Source organism: Artibeus jamaicensis, unplaced genomic scaffold (assembly GCF_021234435.1).
Source record: "Artibeus jamaicensis isolate MK-2021 breed Jamaican fruit bat unplaced genomic scaffold, CSHL_Jam_final scaffold_1019, whole genome shotgun sequence".
NCBI classification, from domain to species: Eukaryota; Metazoa; Chordata; class Mammalia; order Chiroptera; family Phyllostomidae; genus Artibeus; species Artibeus jamaicensis.
Genome location: NW_026522025.1, coordinates 6,770,735 through 6,787,974, shown reverse-complemented (window position 1 = coordinate 6,787,974; position 17,240 = coordinate 6,770,735). Strand labels below are relative to the sequence as shown.

The 17,240-nt window shown below is 47.1% G+C and overlaps 1 protein-coding gene across 2 annotated transcripts in view; it reads left to right on the top strand.

The window, feature by feature from the left end:
* The first annotated feature begins 1,541 nt into the window (after positions 1 to 1,541).
* The window catches only part of FYB2 (FYN binding protein 2), a 105,472-nt gene continuing 89,773 nt past the window's right edge, over positions 1,542 to 17,240 (top strand). Inside the window, exon 1 of one of the 2 annotated variants that reach the window (XM_053655466.1) lies at positions 1,542 to 2,015. In XM_053655466.1, the coding sequence (XP_053511441.1) occupies positions 1,779 to 2,015 (237 nt within the window). In that variant the 5' untranslated portion in view covers positions 1,542 to 1,778. The remainder of the gene's footprint in view (positions 2,016 to 17,240) is intronic. The other variant, XM_053655465.1, reaches the window with a different exon arrangement.

Below are 17,240 nucleotides of genomic sequence, written 5' to 3'. Positions count from 1 at the left end.
ACTCTCAGAGGGGGTTGCTGACATTCCCAAGGTCAACAGCTCCTGGGGAAACTGGGTTTACCGCCTAGAGGATCGTTAGGTAATAATAGAGAATCCTGCAGGGTTCCAAGAGTCATGGTTCTTAAGCCTACTTCTTCAGCCCTGAGAGCCAACCAGTATTAGTGCCCACTGCATCCTATGACCTACCATTGTCCTTTGTCCTGAACCAAACCAAAAAGCACAGAGCTCCCAGTCCTTCCTGGTCCAGGGAGGTGAGAGCCCTCCTGGCCCACTCCCTCCCCCTCCTCGTTTGTATGTTGACTGAGGCCACCAGGGGGAGCCCTTGCATTAACAGCAAAGGGAATTTGACCACCCAATTACCAGCGGGTGCTGGGACGAGGGCTCTATGCTCTCCTGAGAGTTTCTGCAGAAGATTCCTCATTATACTGTTTGCAAATGTATGCAAGACATTCTTGCCTTGGACTAGAGTGAGGACGGGGGTGTGAGGGAAAGTGACAGGGGTGCCTTTGACCAGTCCCTCGTTTAGCTTGGAGGAGTGGACTGCAGTCTGATTGTGTGCAGTGCCCACAAGGCAGCATGGGTCAGACTGTGAGTCATGAAATCAGTGTAGTGGTGTGTGCTACCCTCTGATTTTTTTAAATTCAGTGGTACATCATAGCTTAGAAAAGGACGGGAAACACCAGTGCGTCATGCACAAAGGAAGAGTGATTAACAGTTTTGAGAATTTCTTTATTTTAGTGTGTATGTCTGTGTACCCAGTCACAATGTAAAAGCTGTATCTTATTGCAAGGCATTAATTATTAAAACACACTAACCTAAGAAGCTTATTTAAAATCAATCCAGATTCCCAGACCTCAGACCTAATTTTTCACAGATTCCCTGGCAGCTGTAATGATGAGCCAGGTGTAGGAACCACCTCCTATAGGAAATGGGTACACGGGTGGGCTTCTCCTCACCTGCCCTCCACTCCTCCCCCTGCACAGGGCAGGAGAGGCTTTTCACTCTACCAGCTTGGCCCTGACAAGCAAGAAAAGTCACACAGAGGGCAGTTGCCGCTGCACAAACTACATGCTGTGCCAGCCCCAACCCCCCACTCCCCAGGACAGGTGTGAGAACTGGCAACTGAGGACTGGGTTTCCAGTGCCAGCTGTCAGAAAAACAAAAGCAAAAACCAAAACAAAATCAGGTCAGAGTCAGGCAGACCTGGGTTCAAATCCTGCTGCTTTTACCTTTTACCTTTGTGACCGTGAGTGGGTTATAGGATCCCTCTGGGCCTCAGTTAATAGCCTTTCCCAGGGCTGTGGTAGGATTTAAGTATAATAATGTATCCCAGTGCTTAGATAGTCCCTGGCCAAAAGCAGATGCTCCGTCATAGCAGCTCCCTTCCTGGCCCTCACAGTATTAGTGCCCACTGCAAGCTTTGGTTAGTGCCCTTTGCTCCTCACAGTATTAGTGCCCTTTGCTCCCTGCAAGCTTAGGTAGGCACACTCTGTTCCCTTCACAGCCATCCTTGTGGTCGGGGATAGGCCAAGGCTGTGCCCTTGGAGATTACACTGTCCAGCTGAGTGTTATGTACTAACAAGAGCCCTGCCACCCCCATTCCGCATCGACTCCCCCGCCTCAGTACAAAGGGAACTCCCTGGGAGAGTGACTGTCAGATCAGCCCGCTGGGGAACAGTGTGGAGTGGCCCTCGCTGAGAGGGCCAGGCTCAGTCAGACTTTGGACAGAAGAGTTTCCCTTTCCCCGCTGCAGGTGCCTGGTCCTGCAAAACTTGGCAATGGAGGCTTCTGCGAGCCCCGCTGCCTGTGAGAATGCTCCGGCCCCAGGAGAGGGAGGAGCTGCCGCCCAGGTGAGGCAGGTGCAGAGCCTGGGCTCAGGTGAGTCCCAGGCCGTGGGAAGTGACTGCTCCCCGGCCAGCACAGACACACCAAAAACTGCCCTCGGACTCAGGATCCAGGTCTGGGAAGCTGGGTTTGTCTCCCAGACGCTGCCTCAGAGGAAAGCCATGGATGAGGTAAGGCATGTGGGTTTGGTTGTGGTTTTCTCTGTGTCTGACTTACCTGGTCTAGTTCCTCCCAGTACAGAGCTCGGGGGGAAAGGCTGCCTGTGCACCCCGCCTCCTGGAGAGGAATGAACACATCCCGTGCTAGTGCCAAGCACTTGTACTGGCCTTGCTCCCGGGGAAGGTGGGGCTGAAGCAGGGCTGTACTGTGTTGTGGGCCCCTAGGAAGGGAAGTGGGCCCGAGGCCCTCAGGACTGCTGGCAGGAGGGACTCCAGCTCTCATCCTGCTGGCTGGGTTTCTAACCTAGTCCTGCAGCCTGGTCTGAGCGCCTGTTGGCTTCTTTAGTTTGCTCTTCTGGACTCTCCCTCCTGGTGGTGGTTAGTGGGTGTCCTGGACAGAGGGTGTAGGACAGAGCTGTCTGGTGATGCTTGTGGCTTTTCAGTGGGCTCTGCTCCTTATTAGCTGTGAGGCCTGAGGCAAGTGAGTTTTTCCTCCTGGGTCCCAGGGTCCCTCACTTCCAAAGCAGGATTACCAGCAGGTTTCATTCAAGGTCTTTTCCTTATAACAGTAATGAGATGCCATAGGAACTTAACTCTTGTTTATATCAAATAGCCTATTGTAAATTGGTTGTTTCAAGTTGCAGAACCTTTCAACATGTTAAGTGAGGACTCAGGGTGCTACCAGAATAACTAGTTTGTGAGATTATTAAAGGTGCTTGTAAAAATGGAGGTGGCCTCTGGGGAAGTGCACAGCCCAAAGCCAGGCGGAATTCCCTTCTCCTTGGATGACAGGGTGCTGTTTGCATAGTTGGAGAATCCTTTTGCCTGACAGACTGCATCTTGCTTTCTCCTCCTCCGATTTTGTACCTCTTCATTCCTCTCTTCAAGAAATCCGTTTCTTTCAAAGGGAGGCAGAGGTGTGTTTTGCTTCCATATCTTCTTTATCAGGCATTTGGGGTTAAGCCGTGTTCTGAGGTGAATCCTGCATCTTCCTTCTCGGAGGCGTGGCTTTACACTGATTGAGACCGGGGATCCCTTTCGGTGTTGCCCCTCCGGAAAAGCTCCGCCTCGCCTCAGGGTCTGCGGCCTGGTCTGTCAGAGGCAGGTCACTCCAGTTCAAGTATGTGAACTATGTCACATAGTTCATCTACATGGCAGTACAGCAAGGTCAATGCCATTTACCCATTTTTTTTAATAGAGGAGGAACCAGATGGTCAGAATGTTGTCACTTGCTCAGTATCACACAGCCGGTCAGTGGCAGGGCAGGAGCATGATTTTAGATTTGTCAGTAATGATGCTCAGTGTCAGTTATAAGCCAGACACCACTAGCAAGGATTACAACAGAGAACAGATAGAATGTCGGGCAATTTAGAGAAAAATCTACAAAAGGGCATGTTAGCTAATCCCATATTTATGGGATAAGCAAATGTGGTTATGCAACTTTTTTTCTGCTCAGAAAAAGGAAAAGAAGATCAAAGGAGAAATATGGGTTATTCCCCATTTTTAAATCTACTTATTTTAAAAGTCAACAAATACCCATTTACATGTATGTGTGTGTATAAATATATATATACATATATATATAGTTTGAGCGTGTATGTATACAAAACTATCATATTATATTCCAGGATATTATTTTGCACACAGCACTCCTGCAAGACTATAAGCAGAACTCTCCAAACCAGCTCACCCACCAGTGAGATGCCACTGAGTGAATTTCATTTATATATATATATGTATATGTATATGTATATACATATATATATTCTAAGTATCCACATTGTGTTTTCAGGTCCTGTTTCCGGTGCTGCAGGTTCAGCAGTGACCAGCCCCAAACACCTGCCTTTATAACACGGATATTCTAGTGGGGAAGACAAATAAACATACACATGTATGTGGTCAAGTGGCAGCAAGTGCCATGTGAAAGCACGAAGCAGGGAAGGGTTTAGGGACAGTGAGGCAGTGGGAGAGGCTATTTTAAACGGGATTATTTCAAACAAGGCAACAGTGGAAGGTAAGTGTAGAGCAGATGCTTGGAGGGGGTGTGGGGGTTGACTCTGTGGATATCGTAAGGACTTTCTAGACAGATCACAACCGATGTAAGGCCAGGAGGCAGAAGCTCGTCTGGTATGTTCAAGGAGCAAGAAAACGGCCGGAGTGGCCGGCACAGAGGAAGCAAAGGAGGGAGTGCTCAGACGTGGTGGTCGGGCCATGTGGGGCTCTGGAGACCAGTGCAGGGACTCCAGAACTCTCCCTGGGTGAGATGGGGAGCACCTGAGTGTCGTGAGCAGCACGGTGGAATGATCCAATTTATATTTTGAAAGGATCGCCTGGCTATTGTTGTTTTAAAAACAGATTATAAAGGAGAGCAAGATTAGAAGCTGTTTACCCTGGTAGGAGGCTATTGTTGAAATCTAAGAGGCGCAGTGGCTCAGACCAGAGTCTTGGTGGTAAAGGTGCCAGAAATGGTCAGATTCTGGTCAGAAAAGGCAGAGTCAACAGGACTGACTGATGGATAGGACAAACATAATGTGAGAGGAAGTGAGTGTCAAGTGTGAAGCCTGGGCACCTGGAAGAATGGGGTTGACATTTAATGAGATGATTTAATATGGAACAGGTTTGCAAAGAGGTCGGGAGTCAGTCTGGGACAGAGTGACCTGTCAGGTGAGGGACCAAGTTGGCAGCTGGATATTTGGGCTTTTAGTTCAAGAGAGAGGCCCGGGCAGGGTGTATAATAATTAAGATGACAACATATTTTGCCATGTATAATGCCCACTTTTTTGCCCAGATTTCTGAGGGAAAAATTAAGGATGCATATTATACACGGATAGGACTAACTCCGTATTTATATGTTTCTAACTCTTTCATTTATGCTTTTGCATTAAAAGTGTAGCTCTAGGAAGCAATAATGATATCTGTGTGCAAAATAATACCCTGGAATACGAAAAACAGCTTTGTTTCTAAAATAAATAATTGAACTTAAAAATTAAAACAAAAGATCTTTTTCCTGAGAGTTTGGGCCAAAAACGTGGTTGAGCACTGTACCCCAAAGCACATTCTACACAGCAAAATACGGTAGGTAGATCTTTGTAATCCAGCATGATGTCGGGTGCGCCGTAATGTTGAATGTGTGTTGCTGCGGTGGTTCTGAAACTCGCCGACACGTTCTCTGAGATTTCTGCCACCGAGATAGAGTCTGTGTTTCCTTCCCTTGAATCTGGGCAGAGTCATGACTGCCTTGGCTGATGGAGTAGGACACATGGACATTATGTGACTTTGGCGTCTGTATCGTAAAAGGCCGTGCAGCTTCTGCCTCATTCAGGCTGAGAACGCTCATCCTCATAGTCCTCGGGCCCCTGTAAGAAACCCCAAGCTTTCCTGCTACAGTTACCTCTTGAGGACACTCTGATTGACAGTTCCAGCTAAGCCTACCCTAGCACTCCTGCAAGGCTAGAAGCAGGACCCTCCCAACCAGCCCACCCACTGGTGAGATGCCACTGAGTGAATATCATCAAGGCCCTCTAGGCCTGGAGAATCGCCCCGCTGAATCTTGCCCAAATTCTTAACCCACAAAATCATGCGATATGCCAAAATAGTTATAGTTTCAGGCCACTCCATTCAGGAGTGGTTCGTTTTGCGTCAGTACCTATCTGAACAAGTGTGTGGTATAGACACCCAAACAGAGGATGGTTGGTGAGTTTCTCCTTTTCTAAACCTGAGAGTGAGCTTCTACCTGTGGCACTTCCACAGCCAGGTGAGTTTTCGCTTAGTCACACAGTCTCGGTAAAAGAAAACACAGCATTTCTGAACTGTGAATGTTTCTAGTTGAAAGGCTACAAAATGGCCCTTGAATTTTAAAGAATGAAAATTGAAATTGTAGTTGAAAGACCTATATTTGTGTTTATCTCTGCCTCTTATTAGTCAAGTGATTTGAGCAAGTCACTGAATAATAAAATGTAGGAGTTCGGAGATTTCTGAAAGACTGACCGGTCTAACACGTCCCATTTTAGAGATGGGAAAACTCGAGGCCCACAAGGAGAAAGTGACAACATACGTTGTAGCTACTTATCCACGGCACCTCACACATAGTGGATGTGCTCGTTAATGAGCTTTTTAATTTTGACGGTAAACTCTGAGACGACAGATCACTATACCTCATTCTTTTATTATTGGATAGATATTTACCAACCATCTTCTATGAGTCAGGCTGTATCTTAGAATTTCTGAGAGGGTTGTAGATGCCATCCAGTTGCTCATTTTTGCATGGGAGAGTGTCAAGAATACAGGCAATTGCAGTATTATATGAGAAGTAGTACGATAAAGGCACAAGCTCCAATGAGAGCCTGAGAATGGGTGCCGAGCCCATGTGGATTCACTTAGGGTGCATTGGAGGAACTGGCATCTGAACTGAACGTCGGAGTGGGAGTAGGTAGCATTTCATCAGGAAAGAGGGAAAAAGCAGGGGACAAGGGGAGCAGGTGTGAGCAATACGATGGGGCGAAAGTTCAGAGGACCCTCCTGCAGTGAGAGGTTGATGAAGCAGGCATTGTTAAAAAGTTTTTTAATTAAAATAAAAAAAGAAAGAGCGGCCAGAATCAAATCCCAGTAAGAAAATTGGGGCTAGATATTGAAAGACCCTGAATCCACTTGTACTTTATCTCACAAACCAAGGGGGCCAGTCAGGTGAACTAAATGTCCCCCGAGGTCTAATCATACTCTGACTTTCTGGGCCTGCAGAATTCCTCAAGGTCATATGTGACTTGTTTTTGCCAGGTCCTGAATTCCTGTGAGACCACTTAGCAAGCCCTCAAGAACAGTTTTAGAGATTTTGAACTGAATAATCTGATTCTTAATGAATAAATCACAAGACGAAGTAACATGTTAAAAAAAGGAAGAAAGAAAGAAAAGAAAAGTAGAGCAGCCAGGTGAGAAGGACCATGCTGTAAAGATGGCCTTTGGTCACGAGACTGCTCCCGGGAGCCCTGGGATTTAGGTCGGGTCATTCATTTCTGAGAAGGAAAAGGGAAGACCATTTAATTATTCACAGTCCCAAAAGACTGGCCAGCTCAGTTCCATCTTTGCAGAGAAACTGTACTGCAGAGTCCTCTTGGCCTGTGCCATTGAGTCCCTGATGGCGAGACATTAGGCACCTACACCACTGCAGGGCTGATGTCCAGCCCGTCCTATCCAGCAGGACTGGCCCCAGCACTGAACCAACTGTTTGCTTCCCATGAGTCAAGCTTTCTCTTCCCCAAACTGCATACCCACATTCCTTCATGGGGAAGATCATTCTAGCAGGTGAATCTGATCATGTCCCTCTGCTGCTGAGTCCCCTTCGGTCATCCCCTATTACCTATGGAGTAGAACCCAGGCCTTTAGCCTGGCTGACAAGGCCAAGGTGTTCTGTCGGGTACCGGCCCTATGGCTCCCAGTCCAGTCTCCTGGCCCCTCATCTCTTGTGTTCCAACTTGTTATTTCTACATGCACATTCTTTTCTCCAAAATGCTTAGTTTCACTCCATTTAAGGCTCAAGTGATATATCCCTTCCCAATCCTTGCTGGGTCACAGCTAGTCTCTCCTTGCCTTGCAAGGCCCCAGCCCACTGAATAGACCAAGGTCTGGGCTGTGAGATCCTAGAGAGAAAGGACTAGGTTTTGCTCACACAGATGTGGACGAAGGTAGCCTGACTGCTTTCACTCTCTGGCTCTATCATGTACTTGCTGTTCAGCTTTGAGCAAGTCACTTAATCTCTTTGTGCCCCAGTTACCCCATTTGTAAAGGGAGTTTGTTATATTTATGCACCTCTTAGCCATCTACTGAGTTTTATATAAAGAGCTTAGAAAAGCTCGTCGAGCTCAAAAAGGCAATTCTATCAACTAAAATAACAATATGTTATAGTAATAATAAATGGATTGTTATGGGTTGACTGTGTCCCCTCTCGCCAAACCCATACGTTGAAGTCCTAACTCCCAGTACCTCAGAAGGAGACCTTATTTGGAGATCGCGTCCTTACAGAGGTCATCAAGTTACAGTGAGGTCATTAGGGCAGGCCTAACAACCCAATGTGACTAGCGTCCTTATGAAAAGGAGCAGCACAGACACAGAGAGATGCACAGAAGGGGGCGAAGTGGAGATGCAAGGAGAACACCTGTGAAGGTGGATTCGGCCCCTACCACTCAAGGAGGAAGGCCCGAACAGTCTCCCTCACCACCCTCAGAAGGAACCAACCCTGCTGACCCCTTGGTCTTGGACTTCCAGCCTCCAGAACCATGAGATTACAAGTTCCTAATGTTTAAGCCACAGAATCAAGGGTACCTTGTTACGGCAGGCCTAGCAAACTCATACATGGGCCTTATCAGCAAGTTAGTTGAGAGGATCTGGGCGAGTGCTTTGTGCGGTGCCCTTCGGCCATCATCCCGGGGCGAGTTTGTGCCACGCTGATATTTTGACCTCCCCAAAGCAGCAGCTGTGTTTGGCTTTTCAGAGGAGAAATCTGAGAAGTGCTTATTACCACTTCTCATGGAACACTCGAGATGGACGGAAATACTCAGGGCCATAGTCAGTTCCCCTCCCTGAGCGCTGACTCTTGGATTTGGTTTTTCTCTCCTGTCAAAACCCCAAAATAGCAAATTCTTGGGATAATTTTTAAAGATTAATTTGAACATTTTGTTAGGAATACTAAATATGGAGAAGTTACAAATAATGTGCTTTATAAATAAGCAATTTTAGATCATAATACTGGAAAAACATAAAGTCTTACTTCTTTCTCTTTGATATTGCTGTTCTGTCTCCCGCATGTTACAGATAAGGCAGAGTCAGGACACAACCCCAGACATCTGTGACTCCAGAGTCCCCGTTCTTAACTCTTGGTTTGGGTCCTCTGTGTTGTGATCGTTATAAGCAGTATGTTAGACAGGTGTTCATAAAAATGTGTCAGATCAGAAGACCGGCATTTGAGTCTAAGTCTGTTGTTCACTTGTTACATAGCCTTGAACAAGTCAGTTATCTTCTCTGAGATTCCATTTTCTTATCTGCGTGTATCTAATAACACCGATGAGGTAGTCTGTTTATGAACATATATCAGGCCTGATGCTAAGTGCTTCATGCAGAGGTGGCCAAAAGTAGGTTTACACTTGTGAGTACATGAAACACACATGAAACACAGTTCATTCTTGTCTTATTTGTTGTTGTATTATTTACCCATTTTTGCCCACCTCTGTATGTTAGGCTGGTGGGCACTCCCATTGAGAGGCCATTGAGAGACCCAGGGAGGTTAAATAACACACAGCTAGTGGGGAACACACAGTGGGTGGTGGCATGATATTCAAATGATTCAAATCCAGAAGCTGAAGGTTTGAAGGTTTATTGTTTTTTTTAAGATTTTTTATTTTTATTTTTAGAGATAGGGGAAGGGAGGGAGAAAGAGAGGGAGAGAAACATCAGTGTGTGGCTACCTCTCACGTGGCCCATGCTGGGGACCTGACCCACAACCTAGGCATGTGCCCCGACTGGGAATTGAACCAGTAACCCTTTGATTCGCAGGCTGGCACTCAGTCCACTGAGCCACACCAGACAGGGCAGAAGCTGAAGGATGGAAGGACATGTTCATAAAAGGTCCTCTCTCCCAGGCACTCTGGGAGCGTAGCATCAGCCGTGGAAGGCACAGAGCTAGCTGTAAGCAGAGAAGCATCCCTCCCCCACCCCCGCCCCCCCAGCGCCATGCAACCCAAGGACGCAACTTGCCTCTGAGTCTCTGCTGGGAAAAACAAAAGCAGTTTGACCCTGTATAACCTCCAGGGGAAAAATGGCATCGTCCAAACATTGTAACTGTTCCTTAACAGTTTCTGAAAAGACATCTCTTCACATTACGCATTCACAGTGAAAAGTGGTAATAAATCTCCATGCAGAACAAATGAGACTGGCCATGCCCTCATCTACAAAATTGTTAACAATTTGCTGCAACAATTTGGGTGTTTTCCAATGAACACTTTAACAGATCACCTGGTGAAGGTGTTCGTCCTGACTTCTTGGGGTGCAAATCTCTGCTACCTTTAGCAGTGCTGAAGAGGTATTGACTTTTACTTATTGTTTTGTAAGCCTCACTGGAGAATATGCTTTTATTAATTTTAGAAAGAAAGGAAGGAGGAGAGAGAGAGAAAAACATTGATCGGTGACCTCCTGTACTACCCCGACTGGGGATGGAACCCACAGCCTCACTAGGAATGTGCCCTGACCAGGAATCAAATGCATAGACTTTTGGTTTAGGGGACAATGCTCCAACCAGCTGAGCCACCTGGCCGGGGGTGGGGAGGGGGAGATAACTGACTTTTAGCTTCACAGGACTGACTCAGGAATATTCAACTTGTGGGTTCACTGTTGGGAATGTTGGTTGTGCTCTACTCCAGCCCAGGAGTGTGGTGGAGTGGGGTGGGTGGGGGAGGGCAGGAGGGGGAGGGGCAGGGGGCAGGGCCTATAAGGGATGGGAGGGTGTTCCAGTTACTGCCTTTTCTTGCCACCAGCACCAGGTGAGAGAGGGCCATATACACTCAGAGGAAGCTGTGTAGTGCAGGTTAGGAGTGTGGGCAAGGGGTCCAGAGGTTCAAGTTTAAGCTCCATCCCTTGAGACATTAACTCCCTGAACTTCAGCTTTCCTAACTGAGAAACTGGAATAATAATATCTGGGTACATCTTATTAAAGTGGTTTAAAGATTTATGTGAGTTTTTCTCTGGGTCAGTTCTCCTGCCCAGACGGGTAGGAAAAGCACTGTTGAGAGAACCAGCCTTGACCCTGGCAGGGGGTCCATGGGACCTTGGGCAAGTCCTCGGACCCTTCGCCTGTAAAATGATGGGCTGAGTCAGGGAGTCCTCAAACATCACGCTGACTTCTGATAGTCAAAGATTTTATATTCAAACCTGATCTCAAAAGAGAATTTCTGGTTCATGGGGAGGTTAAGATCACTGGTGACTATTTTATTTATTGGTAAGCCCACTATTTTATTGCAAGTAGAATTTGAAACAACTCCTAGCTTCATTCCCCCCATGTTTCTTTACCCTTTTCTGGCTCATAAACTCAAAAAGCAGTGTGATAGCTGCTACTGAGCATCCGACAGCTTCAAGTCAAACATCTGGTTCAAACTCTGGGCCCATGAGTTTCAAGCCACGTGTTGCATGGTGGCATCACTGGAGAGGGGGGGTCCCTGAGGGGTATGAGAAGCTGAACCCCCCACACAACTCACATCAGCCACACAGAGCCTGAGAGAGAAAGAGACAGACAGACAGACAGAGACGGGCCTTTAGGTTAAGCCTCTGAGATTAAGGAGTTGCTTAGTTACAGCAAAATCTAGCCTGTCCTGACCACTGTACACCCCGCAGCTTTCCTTTCAGAGCATGTGTTTGGTTTTCTGCTGCTGCTCCAACAAGTGACACAAACCTGGTGGCTTCGGGGACCACAGAGTCATTCTCCGGCCTTTGTAGGTGTCAGAATCCCACAATGGGCCTCTGGAGGCTCTGGGAAGGGGTCCGTTTCCTTGCCGTTTTCAGCTTAGAAGCCGCCTTCGTTCATGGGTCCCGGCCCCTCCTCAGGCTTCATCGTCAGCAGCCTGGCGTCTCCCTCCTCTCTGACCTCTGCTTCCACCCTTGCATCCTCTAAACTCTGACTTTCCTCTCCCCCCTTACAAAGACCCTTAATTCTTTTGCACCCACTGGGGGATCTAGGATAATCTCCCCACCCCATTGCCAAGGCCCCCGTTACCATGTAAGGTAAGGGGGTGTGCACAGATCCTGAGTTAGGGCATGGGCACCTTTGGGAGGGGTTACCATTCAGCCCGTCCCAGTCCTAGCCTTTCCTGACCATTATTCACCTCCCAGTTGGTATGTGTCTTTCAGAGTATATGTCACACATTGTAAAAAAAGAAAAATTGTGTAAATTAATTTCAATTTAATTTCTCCCACTCCGATGGCTTAAATGGTTAAATAGCAGAAAGGAACACAACCACAACCCTGGATACTATTTGGGGGGCGAGGCACACTGCGCTTGGCAGTGAGTAGTATAGTGTGATCGGCACAACTGCCTGGCAAAGACAAGTAACATTCCTGCTCCTGTTTTCAAGCGGAGAAAATGAACCTCAGTGGGTTTAAGCCACTCGCCCCCAGGATGCAGTGATGGGTCTGGGAGCTGACCCAAGTCCGCCTGACCCCAGAGGTGTTTCATTTAACAGGCAAGGGACCAAAGACTCGTGAAATAAAAACGCAACTTAGATCTTCCTCAAATTGTTAAGTTGAATAAGGTACACAAAAATGATACAATTGTAATGCAGTGCAACAATTATAATGTAATCTTTATAATGACATTATGTTCTGAGAGGGCAGAGAGGAAGAATGTTTTAACTTGACCTGGGTGAGTCAGACTTTCTGAAGGGAGGTGATTTCTGATTCCAGTTTTAAAAGATGGAAAACGGTCACCCGGCAGTTGGGTGGGGGGGTGCTGGGAGAGGGAAAAGCATCCCAGGCGTAGGGAACAGCATGTACAAAGGAACTGCGGCATCAATTAGCACGCTGTGTTTGGGAACAGGGGCAGCAGAGAAACTTGGGGACACGTGTGCCTCTGCTAAGGACTGCACCCCCCACACAGTGCCAGACAAGTACCAGGGTGAGAGCAGCGTGGGGGCCGAGGGGTAGGGGACAGCCGACATGAATTACCTGTCTTTCTCCTCCTCAAATTGCTCTCGAGCCGGTGGGTATATGGTTAGCAAATGCCCCTTCCCTCTCCCCAGCCCCCAAGAAATTTATTCAGCTGTTCATTAATTTAGCGTGTATTTTTTCAGTCCCCACCATGTGGCAGGTGTAATATTAGACATCAAAACTGCAAGCTAATCATTCCTTTTTGGTTTGCCAACTCTGAGTATAAACTGCTCTTTCTATCTGGAAAATGCTTTTGTGTCAGACTGACATCATTTATACGTATTTAAAGATAATGTCTTGAATCTGTGTTGCGCTATGGTTATTTGTAATTTTTCATTCTATTCAAAATATTCTCATATTTTGTTTTATTTGATATTCATAAGAATCTTGTAAGGTGGACAGGACAAATACAGTTATTTGCATTTTAAATGTTAACAAAAAAAGAGTGGATTTTAGATCTTCAGTTGGTCAATAAGTGTTTTAGCTGAAGTTTTCAGGCCACGACAAGTTCTGTGAGGAATCATTCCTGTGTGTTCCTGTAAGATTGTGGTTAACACATGTTAGGTATACGTGTTCATTTGGTCAATATGGATTTGTTGACGGTTTGCTCTGAGGCCGGTATCAAGTCAGACTCAGGGATTTCTAATCCTTAGCACAAACTTCCAGAATCAGAAAGTACCCCAATCTACAGATGAACACGTTGAGGCTCCAGATCACCTCACTTCTAGTTTTCACCTTTATCTTCTCTCAAAGCAAAGCCGTTGTGTATGATATTTCTCCTTTTTGCCAGCGTCACCTGAAATCAGAGCCTATCATTTCCTCTTGTCAATTAATACAAAAAACAATCCCCGTTAATGTTCGGTGGAGCCATGCATTTTTCTCAGTGGAGGCCACCTCATTCTGCCCTCGATTACTCTGCCCGTGGCTTCCTCAGACCGGCGTCTCTGAGCCCATGAGTTCAACTCCACGTCTGTCTAGTTGCCACTGTCATTTTTCGTTGCTAGGGTCCCCTTTAGTATATTGCAGATGAAGGTGACAGCGGTAAGGGCAACTCTCAGGGCGCAGTGTGGAATGGCCGTGTGGGTTGAAGTAGAACAGAACTGAATGTGTGGGGAGCGGGTCCTGTTGCTGCTGCTGCCCATTGTTCTGAACCAGCATCGTTGGCTGGACAGGGTGCGCGGTGGGCCACGGAGAGGGGCGTGGGAGAAAGAGGGCGATTTTGTGTGATGGCTTCACAGTAGGAGGAGAAGCAGTGGGGTGGACGGGAGTGAGAGCTCCGGGAAAAACGATGCATCCGCCAGGTCAGTGCGTGCAGAAGGAGGGGGGGCCAAAATGGAAGCATTTCGATGATTGGAAACTAAAATGCCACTCCATCGGAATCGATTTTCCCATCTGAGACCATGAGCTAGTTAATTCGATACATATTTCCTAAACACGTGTCCTTTGCCACATGTAATCATTTCGTCACCCTCAAACCCACCGTGGTAATTAAAACCATCATGAACATCACTGTCCCTCTCCTCTTCCTTCTCCACCTCCTCCTCCTCATCGTCATCCCCATCATCAGTCTCTTCATCCATACCACAGCTCTCTTTATCGAAATATCATTACTGTGGGCCTCCTTTGTGCCAGGCAGCCGGCCACTGTCCACGTCCATGGCCTTCCTACGATGTGAGTAGTTGTATCCCCATTTTACCCCTTGGGAGACAGGGAACAGAACTGAACTACTAGCCTAGCCAGAACTCACAGGAATAGGATTCCAACCTAAGACTTTCAACCCTAAAGCCCAGGCTCTTAACCCTGCTGCTTCAGTTAAAGCAGCTCTTGGTCTAGAGAGAAAGGGAAAGATGTAACAGGTGGTAACAGTGTAACAAATACAGGAATTTCCCGAGCACACAGGAATCCCTCCTCTCACTGCACACCTGAGGGTGTCCTCAGGGAACTCAGTCAAGCAAGACACTTTTCTGACAAAAAAGGATGAAATGTGTGTGAAAGCATGGAGGCACAAGACCGTAGTCTCCGCTCCAGACCCGAGGTCAGGAAACCCACAGTGAGTCCCAAAGAGGGGAAATGCTTCTAGCGCGGTGAGTGAACTACAGGACATGAGACGAGAAGCTTTAATTATTCAGAGGGGAACAGGAGAGAAAAATAAGCTTTTAATAGTATGCCCAGCCCTGGCTGGTGTGACTGAGGAGATTGGGTGTCGTCCCTCAAACCAAAAGGTTGCCAGTTCAATTCCCCGTCCGGGCACATACCTGGGTTCTGGGCCAGGTCCCCTGTTCGGAGTATGCAAGAGGCAACCGATTAATGATTCTCTCTCACATCGACATTTCTCTCCCTCTTTCCCTCCCTCCCTTCTCCTCTCTCTAAAAATAAATGAAATATTTTAAAAAGATAATATACCTGTGTTGTGTTTTACAGTGCATTTCTGCACACCTACTACATAGCAGGTACTCAACTAGTTATTGAATGAACGACTGATGAATGATTTCTGTTGTCCTTGAAAACAGCCCATGTGCTTGTAAGCTCCATGAGACAGAGCATTGGTTCTCTACTATCACACTCACATCTGCGGTGGGGCCACGGTGTTGTAGCTTCCAGGGCACACGGCTTACCCAGCAGGGCAGGTGAATGGTCTACAGCCCGCCGTGTGACTGGTGTCCCTGCAGATGTGCAGTTTGGTAGGTGGGGCTTACAGCTAATACAGAGGATTAACACGTGTCGACTGAGTAATCTTAAGGACTGAAAAGGCGTGTAGGAAGGCTAGACAGAGATTACTGCTATTCACCCTCGTACTCATGCAAGAAGCATTAGTTAACTCTTGGCTGTAAATCAGCGTATTTATTTCACAGGTAGGGAAGAGCTATAAAGTGACTGCTTCCAAACACACATGTACTGAGTGGAAGGGCCAAATGAGGAGCCCAGGCCTCCCCTCGTCGATGCTTTTATTTATTTATTTTTTAACTACGGCACACAGTTTCTCTGTAAAGCCATCAGTTTCTGGTTGCCTCCAAGGTGCCAAGGGTGCTTCTTTCTTAGGAAACAGCTGGACTGAGAAACGTGCCCTTGGCCGCACACAGCTGGCATGGTCCCAGGGGGAGGACAGCTGGGAGTCCCTGTCGGGGACTGGTGTGTAACTAACTGCAGCTGTCAACCTCTCTCACAAGGGGCTCCGGCTTCGCGACTTCTCTGAGTAAAGAGGATCCCGAGGTTTACTGAGTGGATTAGCAGAGTATATATTCAGAAAACCAAAGACTGCTGAGCATCAATTTTGGCTGAAGAAACTGCGTCCCAGATAAAGGCCCTTGCGAGCACTCATGGGCTGTGCGGAGGCAGAAGCTGAGGCTGCGGTCATGTGTTAGAACGAGCCGGGGGCCTGAGCTCTGCAGGTCTGGATCAGCCGCTCACCAGCTCTCAGTCTTAGGTCAGCAAGGTGGGCCCTCTGGCCTTGGTTTCCTCATCTGTAAAATGGAGTTAATCATTTTTCCTGGTGCGGTGGCAGACTGAACAAAATAATGCGTGAAAAGTTCCAACCCAACGTGGCAGAGTGAAGAGCTCGAGTTTTAGAGTGAGATTCAATCTTTAAGTCTAAATTTAACTCTGAATAATGATGCAAACTTTGACAACACTAATAATAATTGATATAATAATAATAGCTAGCATTTCTAGAAAAAATAGGTACAAGGCACTGAGCACTTAACATGGATTGTCTAAACTAATAGGCAGCAATAGAGTAAATACTATTGTTGCTGCTTTATCGATGAGAACTGAGGTGATGAAGGTGAAGTTCAAATACTGGCTAAAAGTGAAAGGGTCAGGATTCCAACACAGGTCATCTGGCTCCCAAATCCACAAAACAGTTTTTCATCTCTTAGCTAAACTGCTCTCGCTCCAAACCTCAGTTTTCTTATCTATAAAATGGGGTTAATAATATTGGCCCTACCAGGTTTTAGAAGAATCTGAGGTTGTTTCTGAAAAGCAACTATTGCGGTGTCACAAGCTCAGTGGGTGGCGTGGCATTGTGGGGGGCGGGGGACGGTGGGGGCTGGCCACGGTGGGGGTGGCCGTGGTAGTGGCAGAGATGATGATAATGATGGGGGTAATTGGCACCCCGGATCTTAACGACTTCCACGGCTACGGTTGGAGAAAGAAGGTGCTGAACGGACAGAAAGCCAGACAGAAGCTGCTTTCTCTTCTTTAGAAAACACAACAAAAATCATCTCACACCTGTAAAGTCTGTCCCGGTTGAATTTAGAATGGTGTCTTTGATTTCCTAGGCTGTTGCTTCGTGCAGCTGGGGCTCTAATATAAAAAGCAAATCTAAGATTAAAACGGCCACACTGGCTAAAGCGTTTACATCATACGGTGTAGGGTGAAAGCAATGAAGGGGCTCAAAGAGGTTATTCAAGCCTTCTATTTTCAGTGTTTGGTAAATTGCACTTTAAATAAAACTGTCATAAACCCAAAGGACACTGAGCGACTGTTCTGTCTGGGGTGCGAGCGGGTGGCGTGGAGAGCAGGAAACCCTTTCCAATAAGGACGCTCTGTGGTCGGATT